This window comes from Carassius auratus, chromosome 10 (genome assembly GCF_003368295.1).
Source record: "Carassius auratus strain Wakin chromosome 10, ASM336829v1, whole genome shotgun sequence".
Classification (NCBI taxonomy): Eukaryota; Metazoa; Chordata; class Actinopteri; order Cypriniformes; family Cyprinidae; genus Carassius; species Carassius auratus.
The window spans coordinates 16,155,272-16,182,162 of NC_039252.1; the positions used below are offsets into that span (position 1 = coordinate 16,155,272).

The 26,891-nt window shown below is 36.1% G+C and overlaps 2 protein-coding genes across 2 annotated transcripts; both read left to right on the plus strand.

The window, feature by feature from the left end:
* Window positions 1-3,400: 3,400 nt before the first annotated feature.
* On the plus strand, window positions 3,401-7,871 carry LOC113110069 (SET and MYND domain-containing protein 4-like). The gene is made up of 10 exons (XM_026274073.1): window positions 3,401-3,727; window positions 3,913-4,057; window positions 4,947-5,036; window positions 5,123-6,086; window positions 6,188-6,448; window positions 6,643-6,815; window positions 6,894-7,029; window positions 7,113-7,229; window positions 7,403-7,526; window positions 7,630-7,871. The coding sequence occupies exons 1-10, from the start codon at window positions 3,594-3,596 to the stop codon at window positions 7,757-7,759; spliced, it is 2,274 nt and encodes a 757-aa protein (XP_026129858.1). The 5' UTR covers window positions 3,401-3,593; the 3' UTR covers window positions 7,760-7,871.
* Window positions 7,872-22,966: 15,095 nt separating this feature from the next.
* On the plus strand, window positions 22,967-24,956 carry LOC113110070 (trophoblast glycoprotein-like). The gene has a single exon (XM_026274074.1). It carries the CDS (start codon window positions 23,349-23,351, stop codon window positions 24,372-24,374), a length of 1,026 nt encoding a protein of 341 aa, XP_026129859.1. The 5' UTR covers window positions 22,967-23,348; the 3' UTR covers window positions 24,375-24,956.
* The last annotated feature ends 1,935 nt before the right edge of the window (window positions 24,957-26,891 follow it).

Sequence of the window (26,891 nt, forward strand, 5' to 3'; positions counted from 1 at the left end):
TAATTGACAATTTTGCAAAGGATTTATACTCCAAATAAACACCGTTCAACACTTTTTATTAATCATACAATCCCCAAAAAATAACAAAATAAAAACACAAAAGATATCAAGCAGCATGGCTATTTTTATAATAAGGAGAAATGTTTATTGAGCATCAAATCAGTATATTATAATGATTTCCCAAGGATCATGTGATGACTGGCATAACGGCTGGTGAAAATTCGGCATTTCATCACAGAAATAAATTACAATTTAATATACAGTATATTCTTACAGAAAAGAAAATTATCATTTTAAACTGCAATATTATTTTACAACTTTGAATGTTTCACAATGTGACTGTTAATCTTATTTTAAACATCATCTCATAATTACCTGTTTGCATAATGAAAGATATCTAGATTTATAAAGGTCCAAAATGACTTAAAGTTCCTTAATACAATGACACAACACTGTGTGTACCTACTGAAATGAAAAACAAATGTAAATGTTCCTCTGACCTCAGTGGGCCTTGAAGCTTAACTGAGCAAACTGGGTTTCACAACCCAGAAAATGAAATCAAACAGTCTGTTTGGACAGAACATGGATCAGAACTTCATTATCCCATGGCTGAACCAAATCTCACAAGACACGCACAATAAAAACACCCAAGCCATGGTGTCTCGCTGGTGCATGTGGCTTTGTATGAGAAATGAGTGTGTACGAAAGGGAGAGAAAGAGATTTGACGCGTATTTTCATCTCCACACAACTAAAAATGTTTATTCAGCTGTTTAATGCATTATGGTACTTGGCTCTGATTAAAATGAGATTGTTCAAGCCCTAATTCTGTGCATACACCAACTAAAAGCCATTCAATTATGTGATAGTACAAAATTGTTGTGCTCTGCAGGGTGCTGTTCACATCTGTTCGCTGGTGTTATTACAGCAGGCATTGGAAAATTCATTGAGAACTGACTGGAAAAACTTAAATGATCCTTTATTGTTAGGGTCTCCATTTATATAATCTAATTTCTCAACACGTTAGAAGCCCTCCTGAGGCATGCAAATTAATAGTGGGTGCATATCCCAGTTGGATTAAGGGAACAAAGCAGACTACAATGCGATTGAGCATGCAAGTCAAAGTGTATCATTTGAAACTGGAAATCAATGACAGATGTGACAATTTAAATCAAATCCGTCATCACAAAATGTTGCATGGCAGCTATACTGTGTTTTAACTTTGTTCAGATAAATAATATAATAAACTATTGACTGATGCATTAAAGAGCGCATATATCCTGCTACAATAGCATCCGTGTATTTAGTTTTGTTTACATCAATGGTTCTCAACAAATTTGGCCCCAAACTCTGCAGTCTGAAGTAAATGTGATAAAGTAAAAGCTTTAACTGCAAATTAATTGTGAGAAACATATTGAAACAACAAAATGACATGCATCAAAACCAGTGTAGTATGAACCAATTCTTTCTAGTAAAGAAAATAAAATAACAAATATAGAGCAATGAGTGTAGACCAATTCATAAACAAATGTCACTTGTGAAACTGATTCTTTTTAGGGAATCAGAAACATACAGTACAAGCAGTGTTGTAAAATTCACAAAGAAATGACTTTTATGAACTAGTTATTTCTAGCGAATCAGAAACATACAGTACAACCAGTGTAGTCCAATTCACACACATGATTCTTATGAACTGGTTCTTTTTAGAGAATCAAAAACATACCCCTCGACCATTGTAGTCTGATGATTCATGAACTGCTTCTTTTTAAAGAAAGAAAGAAAAAAACCAAGCACAAGCAGTGTACTCATAAAACTCACAAATTCATATGTTAATTAGATAGCAATTGAACAGCAATTTCTTTGTATCAAGTTAAAAGGTTTGCTGTATAATTTACAGCAAGAGCTGAGAGTGAATTTAATTGAAATCTAAGAATTTGAAGTAAAATAAAAGAAGCAATAAAAATTGCATCATACACTAAACTTAAGAGTGAAGTTCATTTGTGAACTGACTTACATTTAGAAAAATGAAGTGATTACATGCAAATGAAGACTCATTAGACGAGCATTGTAAAATAAAGACAACACTTTAGAAAGACGGTAAAACATCAGAAAGCACTACGCTCTTGGAAAACATTCCACCCACAGGCAACAACAAAGACAGTCACGTAAATACAAGATGCAAGAAGGGCCCTAGATCACAGGGTGCATTAACAGCCGCTGTTGAAACACAAATATGAAACAAACAGTAGAACTTAAAGCTCTTAAAGAGCAACATACACATGCAGCATTATTCATATGCAGACACTTCATAAAGTGAAAGAAATTCATAAAGAAAAGGAAACAGTTTTCATTTGAAATTAAGAATAATATAAATTATAAATCTGTCTTCTGGTAAGGGTGCCATATATACCACCAAGTTCGGTCCGAGCTGTATGACAAGAAAAAATAAGTAAGAAATGACCTCAGATGAAGAAAGCTGTAGTATTTTTTTTTTATTATGGAAATTGTTACTTTCTCACAATTTTTGTATAGCAGTTCTCCTTTAGCAGATGCTGATTAATTTAATCAAAAATAAATAGCTCTTTCTTCGGAGTGCAATTTCTCACAGCAAACCAAACAACAGACAAATTAGCCTTGCAAATCCTGTAAATCCTTATTAAGGAGATTCAGACTTTTAATACAAATTCCTGGGACACTGATTAAACACTATATTTATAATGATGTCATGGACAAAATCACATTTTCAGTGGAGCATCTACATTAGACCTAATCAGAATTGTTTTATCTGTTGACAGAACTAACTCTCTAAACGATCCCTATTTCCCACTGGAGATACAGTAAGTCTCTAGAGAGGGATTGACCAAAAGAAGAGATATTAATGGAAAAAATGCACGGAGACAGCTGGGACACAGAGACGGTGCACTTTTCTAGTGGTTCATTTTCTTTATTTTAATTTTTTTAAAGGAGGATTGCAACGTGGAACAATATCGCCACCTACTTGGAACATGAATGTACCCTCAATCCGTAGCATAGCAGCAATCCAATAGCAGCTACGTGCAGAATTCTTAAAATATTAAAATATGTGCCTACAATTCTTTTTTTTAACATATATAATGAAATAAAGGAATCATATATATATATATATATATATATATATATATATATATAAAATTTTATTTTTAAATCTAAAAATATTAATGTACATTTTTTAAGTAACCATTTAATCTAAAAAATAATTTCATCACAAATGTAATTCACACGGAATTTAAAACATCTAACATAAAATTGCTTTCAAGAAGGGTGTCTGGAAAGGGCCTCAACAAAGTGTTGAATTTAAATAATCTAATAAATAAATTATTATTGATACATTAAAATAATCTAACTTTAACGTTACATTATTATTATTATTGCTGAAAATACATCTAAATTAAGACAAAAAGGTTAAAAGTTCGGGTTAAGTGCGAGTAGAGGACATGTATTTTGAAGATTGATAAAAGTTTCAACAGGAAGTCACTCTGCCGCAGCGAAATCCAAAGTGTTTGAACAGTTTCGTGCTTTTTATTTGTAGGGTACAGATTATTGACAGGATTTTTGAATGGATCTGCCCTGTCCAGAGTGGGTTCGACATGTCGAGCAGAAATGGACGGAACTGAAAACTGAAGAAACTGAGCGCTTCTGCCTTCTGACAGATATAGATGCCATATTCAACGAAGGGCTGTCATTAATATGGTCGGTGTGAAGCGGTTTATAAATTAACTTGAATTATGTTAGATAAAGTGATTAACAGTAAACAAAGTTTTTTCGTTGTGGCTGCACTAGTTACTGTAACGTTAGTTATTCAGTTAGAGTGTCGACAAAAATGCTTAAATATTAGCTTTACGTTTCTGAAGTTTTGTCATTTGTCCATATTTCAGCCCAGAAGATCTCAACACTTTATCCAGAACCTCTGAGAAGTACTCTGTAAAAAAGTCTCCTGAGAGGGCATCCGAATTTAGACAGCAGGGTAACCTCAGCTTCAAAGTCAAGGATTATACAACTGCAGCTCTGTATTATTCCAGGGTAAGAACGCGATCTTAACACGTGCTTCGTTCAATAATGCTTAAGAAAGGTAATGTGTGTACAGAGTTTACCTTTTGTCGTCTTATTTTGGCGTGGTTTTCTCTTATTGCTGCTTAACATGCTTAACTGCGTGTTCATTTCCACAAAAAGTTTCCACCTGCGCCATTGGTCTATTTCTGCATGTAGTCAAGAAAGCATAGCGCCAGTCTCTTAACCAATGACGTGAGTTTGGGGCGGGGTTATGTGCTTGTCTGACCAATAACATGTAGCGGGAGCAGTGAGAGACTGAGAATATAGGAAACCTGTTTGTTAACAGTCTTTTTGCGATTCACTTGGCAAGTTTTCTTAAACCTGTTCGTTTCTAAGTACTATCAAGCGCAATGTCAATATTAATATATATTTTTTGAAGAATTATTTTTTGCAATTGAAAATTATAGCTATTTTATAATTCGCTATTATGTAAAAAAACTAATTGGGATTTTGTATCGGAAATCTGCCTGTTCATTCTAAATGCCCTAAGCATGTAAACTATTATTTGTTTTTAAAAAAATCAGGTAATTAAAATTGTGAGTGATTTACATTGATTTTTATTGCTTTGGTAAACAGATCAGCACACCGACCTAAAAATATGTATGCCTTTAATAAATGTCATAGTAATCATTCTGAAATCTGAATATAGACTTATGTTCAGTCGATGGCGATGCAAACCATTTTTTTGGAATCTGTTGAATTGAGGCACAATGACATATTGTGAATAAAGTTCATCACTGTGGTTCAACTTGTCTGCTGGTTTGAGCTCAGTGTTTGTGTTACACTAATAGTGGTTGGGGTTTCAAATGGTGTTCCTGTGAGCATAATATATTCCCCCTCTCTCTGTTTGATGTTTCAGGGTGTTTGCCATGCTGACAAGAATACAGAAGAGCTATCGTTGTGCTATGCTAACCGTTCTGCTGCCCTCTTTTACCAAGGCCTCTACAGAGTAAGAGTGTCTTATGCATCTTTGTTTAATGCACACCTGACCTGACTAATCTATATGAGTTTAAGTGATTATTTCCTTTTTTCCAGGAATGTCTTGAGGACATCCGGCGCTCTCTGGAGGCTGGTTACCCAAGCCACCTGCAAGATAAACTGAGAGCTAGACAGACCGCATGCCTGAACCAGCTTACAAAAATAGAAAAATCCAACCAGCCTACCACAAATCATCCAACATCACCATGGCAGAAAAGCAGAAACACTAACACTTGTATTTCACCTGGTGTGTCTGTTTACTTCAGCCCAGAGAAAGGTCGCCACATATTAACCACAGAAAATAAACCAGCTGGTGAGGTCGTTCTGGAGGACGAGGCTTTCTGCTGCGTGCTTATACCAGGAAACAAACTCAATACAATTATCAATAAGGCAGAAAAGACATTTAAAACTGAAGAGCGACACTGTCACCACTGCCTGAGCCAATCACTGAGCTTTGTGCCCTGTCCAAATTGTAGTTACGTTCGATATTGTGGAGAGAGCTGTCAAAAAGATGCTTGGGAGTGCTGGCACCAGTGGGAGTGCCCAATTGGAGCAGATCTGCTGGCCATTGGGGTTTTAGGTCATCTTGCACTAAGAGTGGCCCTGAAAGCTGGACAAAACCAGGTTAAAAGGGTGAAAAAAAGCACTTTACAAGAAGACCATGTGACATGTAGTTCTTATAAAAGTGATTTGCCAGTCAAGTTGAATCTTGGAGATCCCTGTAGAGAAAGTTCAGACCACACAGACTGCTATCATGGCAACTCGTACACAGGCATCTACAGCCTTTTACCACATGTGTCACGTCACTCACCCTGCTCACGCTTTTTACTGGCAGTCTCCATGGCGGTGCTTTATATGAGACTGCAACATGGACCCCCACCAGACTTGTGGGCATCTTGTAAGGATGAAGGAGAAAGTGGAACATGGCAGCCTGAGATGAGCATGCTGGGAGCCACGGCTCTGAGACACCTGATGCAGCTCAGATGTAATGCTCAAGCAGTCACTGCTGTTATGGTCCAAGGTTCGACGGAGCTCTCACGCTTAAACACAAACTGCAAATTTAATACATTTCACCTTGGAATTTTAATGATTGTTGATAATTTTTTCCCTCAATTCTTACAGAAGAAAGTGGCATGGCTGTTCAGTCCAGTAGTGAAATCCGCATTGCCACAGCAATTTTTCCTGTTCTCAGCCTGCTTAACCACTCCTGCAGTCCGAACACAAGCATCTCTTTCACCACAGGCTGTCAAACTGACGTGCTCAGTCAGTTTGGATGTTCTGAAGGTCACACTGACCATCCCAAGACCTCTCAAAGTGGTGTGACAGTCACTGTACGTGCTTCAAAAGATCTTATTCCAGGACAGGAGATTCTGCACTGTTATGGTATTATGTGATCTTGGAAAATTTCTGTTTTTGTTTGGTTGGGGACTCGTCTCGGAACATTTGAAATATATATATATATATATATATATATATATATATATATATATATATATATATATATATATATATATATATATATATATAATAATAATAATTTTAAGATTTTTTTTTTTTTTTTATGTCATTCTACACAGGTCCTCACTGTAGCAGAATGGAGGTGAAGGAGCGTCAGCACCTCCTGCTGGAGCAGTACTATTTCCACTGTAACTGTCAAGCCTGTCGGAGAGACCTAACAGAAGGAAGCCAGAATGCAAAAGAAAACGCAGCACCAGGGCTGAAGTGTTTAAAATGTGGAAAGCCTCTTTGGGTAAACATTTGCAGAAAAGCTCAAATGATTATTTAGTTGGTTCATTGTGTGTATCTTGATTTATGCTGTACGTTTCAGTCCCTTATGGATAAGTACATGTGCTCTGGGCCGATGTGTGGTCATCAGATCACCAGTGCTGATGTGCAAAACAAACTGAAGGGATTACAGTGTCTCCTGGATGAAGCCTTTCGTCTCATTGAGCGAGACAGATTTGGTACCTCCTCATTATTAATCACTTTCTGTTTTGTGTATGTACTAAATATCCATGAATATACAAAAAGTTTCTATGTTTTGCAGACGAGGCCCTCAAAATCCTAATATCAGATGCTTCTCAGACAAATAGCATCCTAACAGAGACTCACCCTCTCCAAGGAGAGCTAGCAGATGCAACAGCTCGTGTGTATGCCACCAAAGGTCAGAATAACAGCCTGATATGTCACACTATCAGAAAAAAATAGCATCTATGACTATGTAAACTACATAAAGTTTGTATAGCAATGCTACATTGATTTTGTATAATGTAATAAGTAACATCTAAATCCATGCAAGGAAAAGGTATAGTAAGATTATTTTTATTTCTCTAACAGGTGAATGGAAACTGGCTGCATCCAATCTAAAGCGTAGCATTGTTGCCATTCAGGCTCAATTCGGAGAGGACAGCATTGAGCTGGGACAGCAGCTTTTTAAACTAGCACAACTGCATTTTAATGGGTAAGAGCTCAATATATCAAACTCTAACTGATGAGACCTCTTATACTTAGTTTATTATCAAAAACAGTTCAACTCACCCCAGCATCACTTTTTCCTTTGACAGCGGAGACTGTGAGGCAGCTCTCTCCGTGATTCCCAGGGCCCATAAGCTCCTCTCTCTCCACTGTGGCCCTCACTGTGAAGAACTACAGGAACTGCAGAAAATGGAGTGTTGTCTGCAAGGAATGCTGTGAAATAACAGCTAAAAGCTGAATTGTAATTTAATCAAACGTTATAAATTCAACGCCTGTTTTATAGATGTACTGTATGTGCAATAGTATTAAAAGTCATGAATTAGCCATGTGATGTTGTAGTGGGCTCAGCTATTATTGCTTACTTAAAAAGAAAATTTGATATTTAATAAGAAAATAAAAACTATACATAATACATATTTTTTATATAATTATAATTTATATAATATATTTTTAAATTATATAAAAATAAATATTAAATAACTAATACAATTTACAAAAGAAAGACTATAAATTAAAATATACAATTAAATTAATTAAGATAGTGTTGAACCCAGTGAAAACATTGGTGTGGCCAGTAAAAATAATTTATTAATCTGTCTTTATTATCTGTAGCACAAATGATGCAGGGTAAATTTAAACATGCACTTGGATTTAGAGGTTGTTCAAATCCCTTAAATAAGTGTGAGCAACAATAATAGTAAGCCTGATTTCAGTACCTTTGATACCTCTAGATGGCGGACTTCAACAACAATGAGAATACAACCATGCATATGAGAAATAGTGCATGGCACAAACAGTCTTAATGCATCCCTTTTAGGTTATGTTTGTACTACATATTCCACTTTAGCCTGTTTTTTGGCATTATTAAAGGCTACTTGTAATTCATACTGTACCACTGCATCATACTATCCCTCAAGAAGCATTAAAAAGAAAAAGTAGAATCCTGCACTCTTGCATATTTAATGTGCTTCAGTACATAAACAACAGCAGGAGAACCTCTTAAAACGCATTTAGTTCAATATAAAGCTGTCGGCCTATGCAGTAGGATCCCTTTGAGTCAGATGTATTACAAGTAAACCAAACACACACTAACAAAACAAAATGGCTGTATATCTTAAGAACAATGATTGTGAATGAGATATTAGACTAACAGATACATCTTCTCCCACTTTCACTCATCTCTGTATGCTGGTTCAATAATCCAGTAAAAGCCATTGACACCTTTGACATTTTATGTTGTTAATGGACTCTCACAATACTAGAGTGTAGCCCATGGGATGATATCTGTGCCCGCATGAAATCAAACCAACTTCTCTGTACTTCTTCAAAAAGAACGACAACTGTTAAAGGGGAATCCAAGCCAGCGGATTTAGCAGTTTTATCACTCTTGCAACCACTGGCCTGTTTGAGGTTTTTGGATATGCTGTTTATTCTAGTGTTTGATTTGAGCCTCTAGTCAAGGTTCTTGTGTCGGTAAATCTGTTTAACAGTCAGGGGATAATGTGATTATATATCTCAGGAGAGCAGGCACTACGTGTGCGTTTGTTTGTGTTTGTGTGTGTGCGCGTGTCCTCATGTTGACATTCAGGGCTGTACAGGCTCACAACAGGCAGATAATCAGCATGGCTGGATATGTGACCTCCATGTAAGAAATAACTTTTTATGCTTAAGGGCATGTTCATGATATTTTTATGGAATGAGATTAACATTTAATACCTTGAGAGATTAATCATAAACTTTAAGGGTTTATTTGAAGTGGCTTATCAATACAGCAAATACAAATAATCAAATACTGCTGTGATTCGTGTGGAAAGATATATATATATATATATATATATATATATATATATATATATATATATATATATATATATATATATATATATATATATTTGTAAATCAAGTTTATTTGTCAGTGACAACAGTACGATTTTACCGGATCTATTAATTTAATATTTTAAAATGCAATTTATACAGACAATAACTTGAGAAAGCATAACCACAATATGAACTATAATTAATTATTTGCTATAAATGTAATATTTAAAATTGCTATTTTTGCAGACAATTACTTAATGCTAGGGTTATTTAGCTATGTTTTGGGGGCTTAAGTAAAAAATGTCAAGGTGATGTAAAAGGTCCTGAGATAAAGAAAAGGCCTGTGTTCCCATTCTGTGAAGATACACTAATTTGTCATGTGTGTCACGTCTTGTCTAAATGTATACATAGCATGTGGCATTACAGGGTATATGGCTGACCTGAGCAGATTAACTCATGCATCTCTCACTCTTTTGATTGCAGTGCAGGGGCAGAAATGCCCACCTGACTTTATATCAGGTGGGTTTATCCATCTCCTCAGGCATTTGTATTTATCCTGACACTGTCTACATGGATTAAAGCCCAGCTGAGCAGGGCACAGTGTGTCCCAGCATGCGATGCTTACTGCGCAAGTCAAAACGTAGATGAATTAAACAGCAAAAGAGCATCTACAGCAGCCCCAATCATATCTGGACAGCTAAGCCACACTTAAAAATGTATGAATTAGATGGCAAAATATAAAGCCAAGTGGGAATAAATGAAAACTCAAAAACTAAAACTCACTTTCTAAACTTTTTTTGCACTGATAAATGTAATAATAATTAACTTTTCAGTGCTGATTGTTGGGAGGAAATTGCCCCAGTGACTTTTAAATAGTACTTTTATTTTGTTTGTTTTATTATTTACTTCTTTTTTTTCTGTATAGATTTTATGAGGAATTTTCCCCAACAATTTTTAACATGGTAATGTGTTAAATGGACCCGAATCCTGCACGTAGCTATTGGATTGCTTTCAGTCTCAGATGCCTCAGAGGGCATTTCCACTTAGTCTTTTATTTATCGGATAGCTATCTGATCAGTAAAAATGCATGAAGCAATCAAGCATGTATACTATTTAGTTTAACAACCACAGTGTCCAGATAAACAGAATTTTTTTTTTCTGAATTTTGTATTATGTGTGTGTGTGTGTGTATATATATATATATATATATATATATATATATATATATATATATATATATATATATATATATATGTGTGTGTGTGTGTGTGTGTGTGTGTGTGTGTGTGTGTGTGTGTGTGTGTAATTAAAATTTTCATTATCTGTTTATGAACTATTTTGGTTAAAAAGTATACTTTAAATTCTTTGAAAAAACCTCTTGGTTTGATATTTTGTTGACTAATGCATTACAATTTCAAACATTTTAAGAGCGCTTAAGTGTTGAAATACTTTTTGGGGCCACTGTACGGCCATAAATGCTTCTTATGCTTCGGTTAATAATGAAAAGCCATCTATCAGATCATTGGCACTTCCTGCTGTGTGTCTGGCCTGCATTCGTGTTCATGAGCACATCACAGCCTGCAGAGCCGTTTGGCCAATTTTCCACAGCTGGTTTCCACCACGTAATTCCATCAGGTAACCAGACCTGATTATGTGAACTGTCTGCATGCAGGTTTTATGATATACAGACTCATGAAAGAGTCGATCTCATTGGCTGAGAGGAACCTCTCATTCTGACTGATAGTGGAGCTGTGTGAGAGCTGTGCGTTGTCAGATTTATGTGTGTAAGAGTGTGGGTTTTGCTGATGTCAGTGTCTCAAACTGTCGGCAGAGCTACTGGGGAGATGAGTGAGCTGTCCCACCAAGCACAACTCTCGGCTGTCAATCAAAGCCAAGGTCATGACAGGCAGGCAGCGAGAGTGAGAGAGGCAGTCAAAGAGCTATCGCCATCCCAACATATATTTCATAGGAGAACTGACTTGATTAAACAGGACCAAACTATTATGATGCTTGCAAATAGCTAACAGAACCCTGATGAATCATGTATAGAGTATATCCGAAATTCTGTCATCATTTACTTACCTTCATGTTGTTACAAAGCTGCATGACATTCTTATAGTGCTTTTTTTTTTTGTCATTTCGGAGTTTGAAAGTCTTAGTTCCCATTCACTGTTATTATATTGGAAAGGAATGTACCATGTTCCATCTTTTGTGTTCTGCTGTAGAAAAAATAAATCATATATGAAATGCATGATAACAAATCTTATTTTGGGGTGAACTGTTACTTTAAGCAAGTGTCCATTTATGCTGACTTAACAGCTATCGAATGACAGGCTGTATATATTGCAATCAATAACCATGACCATAATGCATCGGCTGAGGTTTCTTTATCCGGACCTGCAGTGCCTTGGTCATTGGAAGCATTGACATATCTGTTGACATCCATCCCTGCAACTGAGAGGAAGAAAGATTAATATTTGCTGATGTACGAGCAGACAGAGAGGAATTAGATTACATAGCAATGATATCGAATATATGCGTGTGTATACACTTTTGGTAAAAAGAATGGGATAATTAGGAATAATCAAGAATAATCAATCTGCTCAAGAAATATTTATTTTTATTATCTGATTAAATGCTGAATACAGTTGATGCTTAATATTTTTGTGTAAACCATGATACAATACCATTTAAAAGTTAAGACTGAAAAATAAATGAATAAATAATTGTATTTGCATTAAACTGATCAAAAGGTGTATATTGTCACAAAATATTTATTTTTCAACTTTCTATTTAGCAAAGATCCATAAAAAAGTATCATGATTTCCAGAAAAAGTTAAGCTGCCAAAAATAGATTTCAACATTGATAATAAGAACTATTATTAATATTATTAATAATTGAGCAGCAAGTGACCATATTAGAATGATTTCTGAAGGATCGTTTGACACTACAGACTGGAGTAATGATGCTGAAAATTCAGCTTTGCCATCATTGGAATAAACTGCATTTTAAAATAAACCAGTTCTTTTCAACTGTTATAATATTTCAAAATATTACTTTTTACATTTTTAGTAACAAATACATGTCAATAATAAATATTTTAAAAGCAGTTATAGGATATCATGACATGAAGAGGTGCTAAATGTTGTTCGTTTTCATCTTTTTTTTTTTTTTAGCTCAGCGACACATAATGGCTGATAAAGCAGTTTTAATCTCCTCTCCATGTGCATAATAAAGTCTTCATTACTCTCCTCACAAGAGTCATTATTTTAAATTATGAGCCAAACTCACTAATTGAAGGGTCTCAGGGCCATTAAACTTTAAACAAGCTACATTTTTACCAGCATAATGGGAGGGTGCTAGCTTGAGAAGAGATAAGCTTAATAAGCTTGATGTATCTATCTGTCTATCTATCTATCTATCTATCTATCTATCTATCTATCTATCTATCTGTCTATCTGTCTATCTATCTATCTATCTATCTATCTATCTATCTATCTATCTATCTATCTATCTATCTATCAAACAATGAGACACTGCTCATATTTATATGTCCAGATTAAATGCAGTGCTCTCCATCTCTATATAGTACATTGAGCTATTTTAACCAACTCCCTGGGCAAGAGACCAGGTCAGCAGAAAAGAATGAGAGAGAGAATTAGAGAGGGGAAACTGAGTCAAGTTTATTTGAAAGGTGATGTAATTTCAGCTGCAGTTTTCTAAAATTGGAAGTTGAGGAAGGACAAAGCAAATCCTCGGAATACCATGTGCAGTCAACGGGAAAGAGATCTAACAGAAACATGGGCAACATAAAGTTCTCTTTCTCTCTCGCTCTCTCTCTCTCAGCGATAATGGACATTTTACCTTTATTTAGGGTTCTCAAAGGCAGAAGTCGTCATAGTTGGGTAAATTAATAAAATATAATTTTGCTTCAGTAGCAAAAGAAAGAAAAGTAGCACAGCATTCTTATGACTTCACAAAAGAGGTAAAAATATCAAGAAATTGTCAAAATTGCCGCAACGCTGTCAACCATTGTATTACAAACACTCATGCAGTATTAAAGTTTTCAATAATTTAATGGCAAGCTGATAAAATACAAAGTATCATTTATTAAACTTACATTAAGTGTATTAAAAATTAAAACACTTTTTTTTTACTTGATTAAATGATGTTAATATAATAACCATTAAAAAGTGTCATAACAGTCTGTGAAAAGTGTCCATTGTTTTAAGCAATATGGCCAATTTCATTATATATTTCAGTTATTTGTCTTCAAGAGATCAATATAGTTTGATTACATAATCACTTCCTGTGCACAGTTGGTGTAAATAAGATATCTTGTCTTAATCTGTTTTCTGTTGAACAGATGTATTTTTATTCAGCTATAGTCCCTGAAGCTCTATGTGATGGACGAGGACATTCTTCTCTGAGCAAACGCTTGAGTTCTACACAGCCACACCATAAATAATTGAATTTGTGCACAGATGCTGCCCAGGCCACACATCAGTCCCACCAAGGTCACTCCCAGCTGTGATAAGTGAGCTCCACTGTTGATTTCAGCATCCAGGGAAATAAAAGAGAGGAACACAATATTTTTAGCATTTTTCCTAACCGGTTTTCAGGATTAAATGATAAAAAATAATCTGCTGTTTCTCTCAGTAGTACTTGCATTAATGCAAACACAAACCGTGTCCCAAATGAGGCACTATACACTATGCACTAATACACTTTGTACTTATGCACTATGCACTCAACCATGTAGTGTATGAATTCTATAAGGTTATTTTGTCATTAATAATCAGAGTTTAATAGCCCCATCCCCTTCGCAATGTTACTAAAGCTGCGGAGAGATAAGTACATGAATTGTGAAACATTCCACACTCAATTTTTTTTTTTTTTTTTTATTAAAGTGCATTATCCGGGTATTTAAAGTGCACTTTTTCCTTTTTGGAATTTTCAGTGTGAAGTGAACACTACCATTTGTCTTACAAAATATTATAGAATAGTGCATAAGTACATGATTTGGGATGCATCTACAGTCAGCCTTTAGAAAAATAGTAAATTGACAAAAAAAATTATACATTTATAAATAAATGAACTGCTGTTGTTTTTGTATTTTACACCTTTTTGGGCAGTTTATGGGGGATTAAATTTGGTGAAGTACTATATACGTATTACATGAGTTTACCTGCCAATTTCATGAGTTAACCCTTGGTGTAGGGTTGCCGGAAAAATTGTCACTGGGATGGTGCAATTACTTATTATTATATATAATATTTGCGGAATGAAATTTAGTACTTTCTTACTAATTTAGGATATTGGTTGCAACAATAGTGATTGTTTTGCTCTAGCTCTAGACATATATCATATCATAATAATCCCTGACCCATACAACTATTTGCTCAATTCTGTGATGGAAGAAAATGCAAAAATGTCAAAGATTTCTGCTTTATTTATGCACTCCTTTGCAAACTATTACTTTGACATTTGACTGCTTTTGTTGTTTTTACAAGTGTGATGAAACACTTAAAAAAAAAACTTCATATTTTGTAAAAACAAAATGAGACTGAAAGTTTTAACTATATTTTTGAACTCATTTACTCATATTAGGCCTTTGATGCAAATTATATATATATACACATACACACACATAGACACACACACACATTTACAAGAGGTGTGCCATGGTGATTCCAGAAATCTAGTTTGTTTAAATATAAATTTAGCTTGTTAAAACCACTTATAAATGAAAAAGTTTGTATAGGGAAGTAAATCCACAACAGTTCTGCTGCTTTTCTATCTTGTCCATCAGCTGAGTGAGAAGCATCAGGGCAATGTACGCTGTTGTCATAGGTGTCGATGTGAATTTAGAAGCCATTTATGTCAGAGGTTGAATGAGATCCATTATAAGATGGCCATGTTGGAACACGCAACTAGATGATAGCGAGCCATGCTGCCCGTCTGGATGCGGCTTGCTCCGTTACAACTGTGGATGACTAATTAATGCCTCTTTGACAGGTGACACCGTTTTATAAGTATCTGTTACTCTCCAGCCAATAGGCTGGTATAATGCATCCAGAGTGACCAAGCAAAGATGGAATCCACCTCCATTATTAATTCACATGGCTCAGGAGTAGTGTTTAAGTAGTGTGTCTCTCTGCACTCCTGCAGTGTTCTGCTGGCCCCGGGGCCATGCTTCAAAGACCCGGCTTGATTACAGCCTCATGGGCCTTCGTCTTGCTGTAGACGGGTGGAGAAGAGGAACAGAGAAGGAATCCTTTTGAATTTTTATGACTTGGAAAGTGATTAGGAGGTTTTTAGTCCGTCTTGGGGAAGGGAGATACATGACACTATGAATGATGAGATTGATCGGTGTGATGATTGATTTTACATTAAAAAAAAATCCATATGCAAAAGACAAGAAGATTGTGTGTCTAATTCTCACTTCAGTTAATAGGTACGCTTGATGTATAAGATTCAACGACCTTGAGGGTGAAGCAAAAGGACACATGATCACCGTTGAGCGTGAGATATAAATGACCTTGTTGCCTTTTGATTGATGAGGAACGTGTACCTGCGTTGGTGCTTTGTCAGGGCAGAGCCGTTTTTCACACAGACAGCCGATTTAAGTTTACGTGGTGGTGCGTGATGAATGAAAAACCTCCTGCTGAAGGTACAGCCATGCGTGTGTGCCAGAATAGTGTGTGTGGCCGAGTCCTTCAACTCCTTACCCTTTGCTTAGAGGCAGCTCTGAAGGACTCAAGCAATGGGAGGGACAGAATGAAAAGCATTTACGCACAAATCCTTGCCTTTTGGGACATAAGTGGGCCCTTGATGTGAAGCCAATGGGAGCGCATTGTAAACACATGAGCTTTAATCTCCACTGACACATCGCTTCTGTAGGTCACTTTCACTGCTGATACTTTCTGCATGTAAACTTTTCAAGCCTCCAGAGACATTTCTAGAAACTGGTTGACAGATTCGTGACAAGTCTTACAAGTAAGCTGGAAACTTACCAGGCTTATCTATATCCTCAGAAAAACCTGTCAAAATCTAGCTCATGAAAAGGGAAAGGAGTTTCACTGCATACAGTACATCTCTTTTAGCAAGGTGACAGATCTTAAAGTGAAGTGAAAATGTTTAAACAGCTGACAGGATAAATTTAATTCTGATATATTAATAATATTTTATGGTATGTGATTCTGGTATAAATGAAATATGTGACCCTGGACCACAAAACCAGGGTGTATTTGTAACAACAGCCAACAATAATACATTGTATGGGTCAAAATTATCTATTTTTCTATTATGCCAAAAAATAGGATATTAAGTAAAGATCATGTTCCATAAAGATAGTTAGTCCATTTCCTACTGTAAATACATACAACTTTATTTTTGAGATACCAGATTCTTCACATAGTTGTATCTTGGCCAAATATTGTCCTATACATCAATGGAAAGGTTATTCAGATGATGCATAAATCCAGTTGACCCTTATGACTAGTTTCTGCTCTTGCTTTAAGAAACACACAGAATCCACACAGATATGTTACTTTATGTCCTAAATCTCTGTGGTTTTATTTGTCTGAATAGTGCATGCTTGACTTGGTAAGGGTTCTCATTGCTCACTGTGCCTGGTTTAATTCAGCCAGAGGAGAAATTCAGCAATAAGCAGTTAAAGGAAGGGTATTCACCCATCAAAAGCACTTTTACATAATAAGTAGGCCTACACTGAAACGTTGTATGTGCAAAGCTGCTTGTTTTACTACATTTACATAAGTTCACAATACATGTACGTTTAATAGTGAGCAGATTTATAAGCTTATATATCATGGGTCTGAATGAACATGTCAAGCTTGGATGTCTGTTGACAAGGGTCCTAGTTTGAAGTACCTAGGCATTTGATGTGTGAGACCACAAAGTGATGAGTATGTACATATCATTTTAAATTCTGCTGACAGTATGTCAGATGCTCACATCTACATTCACTAGGGGATGACACCCTTGTTTACATCAAGCCTGCGGGTCAATGTGACAGCTGTAATATTATAATCACAAGGTTTCTTATCTGTGTTGTGGTAATCATGCAGTGTAGACACGGCCTGATAGCAGACGTTCTGGTTGAGTGCAGGTGCTTGGTGTCTCACAGGTCCTCGCAGATGTCCCCGTGTGATTTCCTCATTCTCCGCCAGCCGAGAGGAAGCACCTTGAGTTAATGAGAAATAAAAGCCTCTGTTAATGCTTATCAGAGCAAGCAGAAGAGCATTCCAACCATAATCACCTCCTCCAGGCTCCACCATCCACCCACCAACCCTTTTGTGTGGGTCACGGATCAAAAACAAAGGACACTTTCCTCACTGGAGGAAAACTGATGTTTGCAATTGGACACCCACACCACACATTGGTAACAAAACCTGCAGGCTTTGCAATTACAATGCAGTGCTTTACAAGTCTCTGAAAGTGATGTTAAGAGATATACTTCTAAGTGAATATCTTAGTACTGCAAAGTGCAGGGTGAATCTTACAATCTTAAAAATAAAGGGTTCAAAAGGGGGGTTTTCACCAGCTTTGGTTCCCTAAATATCCTTTCAGTGAACTGTTCTTAAAATTACCTTTTTTTTTCTTAGTGTGAAGAATATTTTTATAATCTAAAGAACCTTTTTCCAGAAACTTTTGGTGAAATGAAAAAGTTCCATGAATGGTAAAGGTTCTTTGTGGGACCATTGATGCCAATAAAGAACCTTTATTTTTAAGAGTGTACGACTCTTAAAAGACTAACAAATTAATAAAAAGTACATATTTTTGTATGCAACCTGGCAAGAAAATATTGAGTCTAATATTGAATCGCATGTTATGGAAACCCATTTCCACCACAGAAACTGGTAAATACTACTTTTTATCTCACAATTCAGACTTTTCTTTTCAGTATTGCCAGATTATATCATAATTCTGTGTTTATATCTTGTGATTTTATATCTAGCAATTTAATTGTGAGAGAAAAGTTGTGAGATATAAAGTTATAAAGATATAAGGAAAATAATTTTATTATATTTAAATTAAACCTATTTTAAAGGTCATTTTGAACTGTGACATTATTTTTCCTCAAACTCTTATTAATTTATCTGGGTGGTTTCATTTTTAAATTAAAATGATCATAATCTCACACATAAATTAACTCTAAGATTTCATGAGGTGGCAATGTTGCATGCATTAGTGCGATTTGTATGAAAATTTAGAAAAAAAATTAAGCATGAAGCCCTACTGTTAAAGATAACCATAAGAAGATTGTACGAAAACATATGAATAAGATTAGTCACCAATTCCCCAAAACATAATTACAAACTGCCACAAGATTGTGTTGCTGTAAACAAATGAATAATTCAGCAGTCTGGTTTTGATTCTTTTAATGTGTTGCATGAGTGAAGTTTGATAATGCACTGGTTTGGTTAAGTGCTCTTATCTGACAATTAAATGAGTCACTCTGGGGTGGATGTTGGGAACTGCGGAAATGTGTGGTCAGGTTTAATGGAGAGATCAGGTTGATCTGAAGTGAGCATAATGGAAAATGAGCTATCAGAGGGGCTCACCAAAACAGAGCACACTGTTACTACAGATCAAGCAAGCAGAAAGCTAGTCACAAGCTGCCAAAACACACACTTTAAAATGACGGGCATAGAACAAATGCACGGCTGAGTGACGCAGAACTAATGCTCTTTAAAAACAATGCACATGTGGTGGAAGCTCACACAAACAATTACACAAATCTAATGTGCATTTCAAATGCTCAAAAAGTAAATTGCATGGCCTTTGTCAGTCATGGCCTCCTAATAATCCCCAACCACATAACTGGCTCTATAACTCTCTCTTCTCTCCACCTGTAGCTAGTGTGCGGTGAGCGCACTGGCGCCATTGTCCTGTGGCTGCCATCACATCATCAAAGTTCTCAAGGATTAAAGATTAAACGGGGAAAAAAATAAAGATTATTGCCCCACCATCAATTAGGTGGTGATATGCGCTAAGCATGTAAACGACCATTGATCAAAAGAAGAAAAAAAAAAGCATGGCACGCCTTTTCTAAGCATCCATTTCGATAGTGACTCGTCTATGCGTCCCCCTGTTGAGAACATGAGGACAAATCGGTTATTTTCTAAATATATTCTTTTATAAAGACTAGACCCCAAATATGGGGTATATTTATAATAATTAGAAATAGTTTTGAGCATAAAATCAGCATATTAAAATGATTTCTAAAGTCATGTGATACTGAAGACTGCAGTAATGGCTGTTGAAAATACAGCTTTTTCACCCCAGGAATAAATTACTTTTTAAAATATATTACAATAGATACTAGAATGTATGGGTTAGAGAGAGATGAATATAAAAATGTAAATGCAATTTTTATTAATATAATATACAGGTATAATAAAAAATTTTCGGGGTGTGTAACAGGTTCTTCCATCTAAGAAACTGTTACATGAGTGACAGACACTGTGACGCTTTGCCAACTGTGTTACTCCAGATGGGCAGCCACAAGGATAAAGTAATATAGCTGGCCAAGTTGCCCATTTGGAACATGATAGCTAATATCTGTTGCACACCTCAAACCGGCTTACTATAGGCTGACAAGTACAATTAGGCCACTTTGTCAGGTACCCACTGAATAAAATAATCATGGCGCATCACTCGATAACAGCTATCACTTAGGCTATAGCCCTTCTAATGCATGCATTTTTGATGATTACGCTGCTGCTTCGCAGTCTAGTGTTGATGTAGACAAAGAGGATTGAAGATTGAAAGCAGAAGGTTAGATTTTAAAGTAAAGTAATCAGTAATACATTTCATGTGGCTAAAGGGTGGAGGATGGCTTACTGTAATGAAATCCCGCAAAATTGAATTATCTCCAAGCGTTAAAAGCTACATGCTCCACTTGACTGGAGAAAATGACTGAATGCTGAGTGCTCTCATTTGAACTCGAGTAACCTTTGGTAGAAAAGGGACCTATCCTGTGAGCACCATCCTGCTGCAGGAGCCAGAAGCTTCAACTTTGCCACCAAAATGAATCCTCATTTTATGTCTCTTTGCACCTGAGCGTTTTTGGAGTTTATTACCTGTCTTTATTTGTTTGTCTGAAATTATTTTATCATGTCATAGCCAACACGGTGCCTGGAGATTTCCTCTCCACTATTAAACAATAACCGACAGGAGCTGAAATTGTTCTCCAAAAATACGGTTCAGGGACCAGTTTTAGGATAGACAGCAAAAATCGCAATGGGTTAAAAAAGGTTTTACCTACCAACAGATTGTACCCCACAGACAGATAGGATGGAGTAACATTAGACCCTGTAGACAGCTAGCATTCACAATATAGATTGGATTGCAGGGGAAACACTGTGAACAGACACAGCAAATCAAAAATGGCATCACAGAGCATACATACAGAATTGTCTTTTGAACACACAAAGTTTCAAAAGAATTGATATTGTGCTTCTCTGTTAATATTTCATAGTGGAATAACAATTTTTTTCCAATTAGACCTACATTATGAAACTCTGTGATAATGTGAGCAAGGTTAATCCATCCATGTGCAAGTAAATGGTCTTTAAGATTGGTCACAGTAAATATTAAGCATAAAAAAAAATCACTTTTGATTCTCCAACAGCATTGCTGTTGGCTGTGCACTTACAGTACAATGGACAGACAAGAGGCTATAAAAGCAATGAAGCTTGTTTTTTTGTTTTGTACTTTCATTAATTTTTCAGTTTGTTATGTTGTCTGAATCCTCTTTCTAGGTGAAAGAATTCTTGTTATGTAAGTCCTGTGGGTAGAGTTTGCTCAAAGTCAGCAGTGCTTTTAATTGTGTCCTATCCCGACCCATCCATTCCATGTTCCTGTGGTCTTATTCTATACATCCCTAATAGTGTCTAGAGTTGAATTAGAATTGATGTGTCACATATCAGTACACTGAAAATAGCAGTCCAATAACCAGGTATACTATACTTCTACCAGAGGTGTTTCCTCTGAGGAGGCAGGGAGGCAGTGCCTCCTCAAAATATTGGATGAAAAACAAAAATGTGTAGTACAAAAATAAAACACCAATATTACAAAATATAACATTAACAAAAGCAACACCAGCAGGTAAAGTTACAGCGAGAGTCTGTCTCTCTCGCCTCCCCAGGGCTCACTGAGTTTTAACAGACCCCCTAAAGCGAGCTGTGAGTTTGTTGCGAGTAACTATGAATGAATGGGGTAAAGTTAAAAGTTAACTATTAAAAAGAATAGCTGAATATATGAGCACACAAATACAATATATTGCTTGTTACTGCCTTGAGTTACTATTTAAAATGCCTAAAAACAATTTCTGCAGTGCACTGACTTATAGCTTTTTTGCGCTGTGGGCGTACCGAGTTCAAATCCCCAGCTTGTGGACCTTTCCCAATCCCACCGCCTCTCCCCCACATAATTTCCTGTCACTCACTACACTGTCATATCTAAATAAATAATTATATATCTAAATAAATAATTATATATCTATATCTATATCTATATATATATATCTATATCTATATATATATATATATATATATATATATATATATATATCTATATCTATATATATATATATCTATATATATATATATATATATATATACACACACACACACACACACACATATACACAGTGGGATCGAAAGTTTGGGCACCTTTGCAGAATCTGTGAAAATATGAGTAATTTTCAAACAATAAGAGAGATCATACTAAATGCATGTTATATTTTATTTAGTACTGTCCTGAGTAAGATATTGTACATAAAATATATTAACATTTAGTCTACAAGACAAAAAAAATGCTGAAATTATTAAAATAACCCCACTCAAAAGTTTGGGAACCCTTGGTTCTTAGTACTGTGTTCTGTTACCTGATGATCCTCGACTGTCTTTCTGTTTTTTGATGGTTGTGCATGAGTCCCTTGTTTGTTCTGAACAGTTAAACTGAGCAGCGTTCTTCAGAAAAATCTTTAAGGTCCTGCAGATTCTTCAGTTTTCCAGCATCTTTGCATATTTGAACCCTTTCAAGCAGTGACTTTATGATTTTGAGATGCACCTTATCACACTGAGGACATTTGAGGGACTCAAACACAACTATTTAAAAAGATTCAAACATTCCCTGATGCTCCAGAAGGAAACAAGATGCATTAAGAACACGATGAAGATGGCCAAATTTGTCTTATTTTGTTGAAAAATATTTTTTTTTTATTTAGTTCTGCCCTTCGTAAGCAACAGAAGATACTTGTATGTTTCCCGGTACACAAATTAAGTACAATTTACAAAACTTGATGAGATTATTTTTTTCTTTATTTCTGTAAGTTATGTTTGATGTAATGACTTTAAACACATATTGGTATAGAAGTTTATTAATATCAGGCAACAATATTAGTTACACATTTCATTACAAACTTTTATACAGTATAGGCCTTAGACTACAATTAGATTTGGATATTTCTCCCAAATATTTAGGTAGCCTAGTTTGACTTTTATGAGTAAAATTTTGAGACAGCAGAATTACATCCCTGTTAAACAGATTTGCAGGCAGCATTTTTTATTCTCCCACATATCATGTAGGCTACGTCTCCCCGATTAAAGTTTCTAAAATGCTTTCAACACTGTTCTGGAATGAGGTTCATTCAGTGTCCACTGTCCTAACTGCAAAACAACATGGCTCTTTGTATCTCTCTCTCGCTGAGCAAAGTGGGCGAGGTTTTTGCTCACCTCAGGGATGCTGCTAGACAGCACTAGATCGCATTTGTAGTGAAGGCGTCGTCAGGGGAGCTGCAGAGAGAGAAAATGCTGTCGGACTGAACGCTCACTCTCTGGCCACACGGACTGCTTTCCTTGATGGCTCAAGCGGATTCCCGAAGCGAAGTGAATGCGAACTATGAAGAGAACATATGCTGCAATTAAACCTTTGGAATAACATTCGCTTCAGATTAAAATGGAAATGAACAGAAAACCACTTCGTGTTTTATCTCACACTGTAAAGCGATATCATTTTAGCGCGGGGCTGATGTGTTTGTTTGTTTTGTCCGCTGAAGCTCATAAATGTCACGATAACTTCATGCGTTATGACGGGTTGGTGAGCTGTGAAGAGATTATGCTACCTCTCAAAGTGCCCAGAAGCACCCATAAACTAACTTTATACAGATATAACATCTCGGTTTTAACCGAGAGAGCGTTTTCAGCCAATGGGACCGACATGGACTTGCGCGCGCTGTCACTGCAGGACAACAACATCCAGGTGATCCAAAGTTGTGCGTTTTGTGGACTCCCACGACTTGTTTCCTTAGATTTAAGTCACAACCGTTTAAGGGTTGTGTGCTCTGAAGCTTTTAATGGCTTGGAACGGCTACGTCATCTTAACCTCAGTAACAACTTAATGACTTTGGGCGCGTGGCAAGTCGCTCCGTCCACGGACAGTTTGTGTAATCTCCAGAAATTGGACCTGTCTGGAAATTGTTTGAAGGTTATTCCTCTTTCTTGGCTTGGCAACCTCAATTTAACCACTTTAATACTCACGAATAATTCAATTGCGACATTGGATAAGCACAGTTTAGCAAAACTAAACGAATTCGAGGGAATAAAAATTTACTTATCACACAACCCGTTCGACTGTAAATGTGACAAAGTGAAGGAGTTTTATGATTGGCTGAAGAACAGCTCCCAATGTGCAGACGTAACTAGCCTGAAATGCGCGCAACCAGAAAAGAAGAAGAATACATTCGTAAAGGATCTAGAAAAGAGGGATATGGAGTGCCAAAACTTGGATGCCCGGTCTTATGTGCTTCTCGGCATTGTGCTGGCCCTCATTGGAGTTGTGTTCCTCATGGTGTTATATTTGAACAGAAGAGGCATCAAGAGGTGGCTCAATAACATTAGAGAGGCCTGCCGGGATCAAATGGAGGTGTATCATTACAGATATGAACAGGACTCCGATCCCAGGTTAGCAAACGTTGCCGTTTAATCGGAACCTGCTGACCTCATCTCTCTGAACTGTTTGATGAAACGCTATGACAACGAAACTGGAGTTTGTGGCTCTTAAGTCCATGTATGTTAGCTTTAAGACAAGCAAACTCTTAAAACATCACAAAATAAACTTTCAGCAGAAATACACTTAATAACTTTAAGTTTTGGGAGAATGAATATGGAATTTCAGTAACCCATCTTGCAATCATGGGTGTGGTTTTTTTTTTTTTGTTTTTTTTGTCTTAAAAAAAAATGTAATGGGAATGCATCTCCAACCTCTCTGGGAACAGCAATTGAGTTGAATGGGAATGCTAATGGATAGCGTTCTCCAGGTATTTCAGATCTCATTGCAAGCAATAGAAGGTAACAACTCATGTTTCAAAACTGTGATGTAAATGGAAGCCTATTGGCTATTTTGAAAATAAAATCCTTTGCCAGAAATTCATATTTCAGTTGGAAACTGCATCTATAAAGCAAAGAAAACAAGGGGTAATTAAACAATTTCATCACTTTAAGTATTATTTTGTATTAGATGCTATGGAAAGAAAACAGTGGTAGCTGTAAATACATTTATCAGTTTCCAAAAATAATACTAATACATAAATAACAATTACAAATAATGTAGGAAAGTGCAGGATATATGTAACACTCCTTGCTTTCCTCAATGCATTAAATTATTGCATCAAACAGTCCAGAAGGCCTAATTAAAATCTGGGAAAATGTAAGCAAAAATATACAATAACTTACCTTATAATGCTTAATGCATTTAATGAAATAGGTAAATGATCAGCTTCCGTCACATTATTTTAAAATCTTTAAGTGCATTAGTGTGAATGTATATGCACAAATATTACATGCACTACCTGGAGGACTGCTTGAATTTTGCTCTTTTTTTTTTATCTTGTATAACCTTGTATATGGTGCCAATACTTTTTTCGGGGGGGGGGGGGGGGGGTTGGGGGGGTAATGTTTGAATCTAGACCTTTGTTTGTGGAGATTTGACTGTACAAATATGTGCAATTCTAAACTTCATCAACTGTTTGTATATTTTGAATGACTGTTATGCAGCCCAGATAACCTTGTGATGAAATTACAATATAGAGCAGTGACATAATACAATTTTATAAATAAATGACTTGCATCCTCAAAAAAATTCAAGATGTCCTTATTGACTACTCTTTTTGTGTTTTGTTATTTATGGTTCCAATTTCTTTTTAATTCTAGTTGTCCTTCTTTTTGTTTTTAAACAAATATTCTGGATTTCGTTATTGAAAATATCAAATAAAGGCAACAGAATGAAGCAATCCAGGTTGAGAGCAAATCAGTTATTTCCCATACAAACACATTTTACGGCATCATTTGATTTCAGTGAAGCAACTGGCAGTTTCTTACAGTTAGAAGGATATCATTGAAAACTTTCAAATAGAGTTTGTGTACACTCAGTTTTTCCTCTCAGTCTATTTCTTTTTTTAAAAAACTACTAAGAGGATATCTCTTCCCAATACTGATGATAGTTGGAGACAATTTGCTGCTAATAAAAGAACAGAGGCATGACTGAAGATAAATCTGTGACATAATTATAGCAGAGCTGGGATTAATCCCATCAGGGTCATTACTATAAGAGGGCAAGCTGATGTCCTATAAATCCTGAGTCTCGCCCCCGAATCTGCTTAATTTGTCCAGGTTTAATTACTAGGTTCCTAATGATTGGGTATTTGATTTTAAACACAAGGTAAGTTGGGCAGCAGCACAACCCCCGATACAAATCCTGTAGGTACTGAAAAGAAAAAGAATGTCCTGTGCAACCTATTTCCCTTATTTTATATTTTTTATGTCCCTGCGCCTTCAGGGGTAACATTTCAATATTTTCAGAATTCATACTTGATATAGAGTTTTGAGGTTTCTCAAAATATCGCAGAACTAGTGATGCTGATGCTGGCCAAGAAAGCTGCAGGTGTCCATATGTGCTGATGGCATCAGTTCAGGCCTTAGATGAAAGGAAAGAATACCTTCTGCCTCAGCATCTTTCATTTCTTATATTCAGCTCCTCAAAAAGGCAAAGATTTTTTTCTGTTTCTCACATACATGAACATATAAATCGTATGACCTACTCCAGACCCCAGTCTCTCAGTGTCTCAGAGTTGGTCAATATCCGTGTGTAAAGAATTAGGCCTCTGACTCAGAGTATATTGCTCCTGTAAGCCTGAGTGAAATTCAAAATGACTTTGTCCAGTTCACTGCCTTTCTAAAATTGAAGAAACGGTCAAATATTTATGCCGACCACAGCAAAAAAAAGAAAAAAAAAAAAGAAAAAGAGGAAGGGATTATGAATGAAACCCATCAAAATAGGCTATTTTCTCTCATAATGGCCAGCCATAGTCTTTTGTGCTCCTCTGGTCTTGTGCCAACTCATTCTCTATAGTGCTGGGACAACCAGCCATTACGATTCTATATTATCTTTTACACACCAGGAACATATTAGCATACTGCCAGCCAAGCAACTAGACCTGTTTTT

Coding starts and splice junctions, on each gene's coding strand:
- LOC113110069 (XM_026274073.1), top strand. CDS start 3,594: ATGGATCTGCCCTGTCCAGAGTGGGTTCGACATGTCGAGCAGAAATGG. Junction 6,816..6,893: donor AATGTGGAAAGCCTCTTTGG/GTAAACATTTGC, acceptor TGTACGTTTCAG/TCCCTTATGGATAAGTACAT. Junction 7,527..7,629: donor GCACAACTGCATTTTAATGG/GTAAGAGCTCAA, acceptor TTCCTTTGACAG/CGGAGACTGTGAGGCAGCTC.
- LOC113110070 (XM_026274074.1), top strand. CDS start 23,349: ATGGAAATGAACAGAAAACCACTTCGTGTTTTATCTCACACTGTAAAG.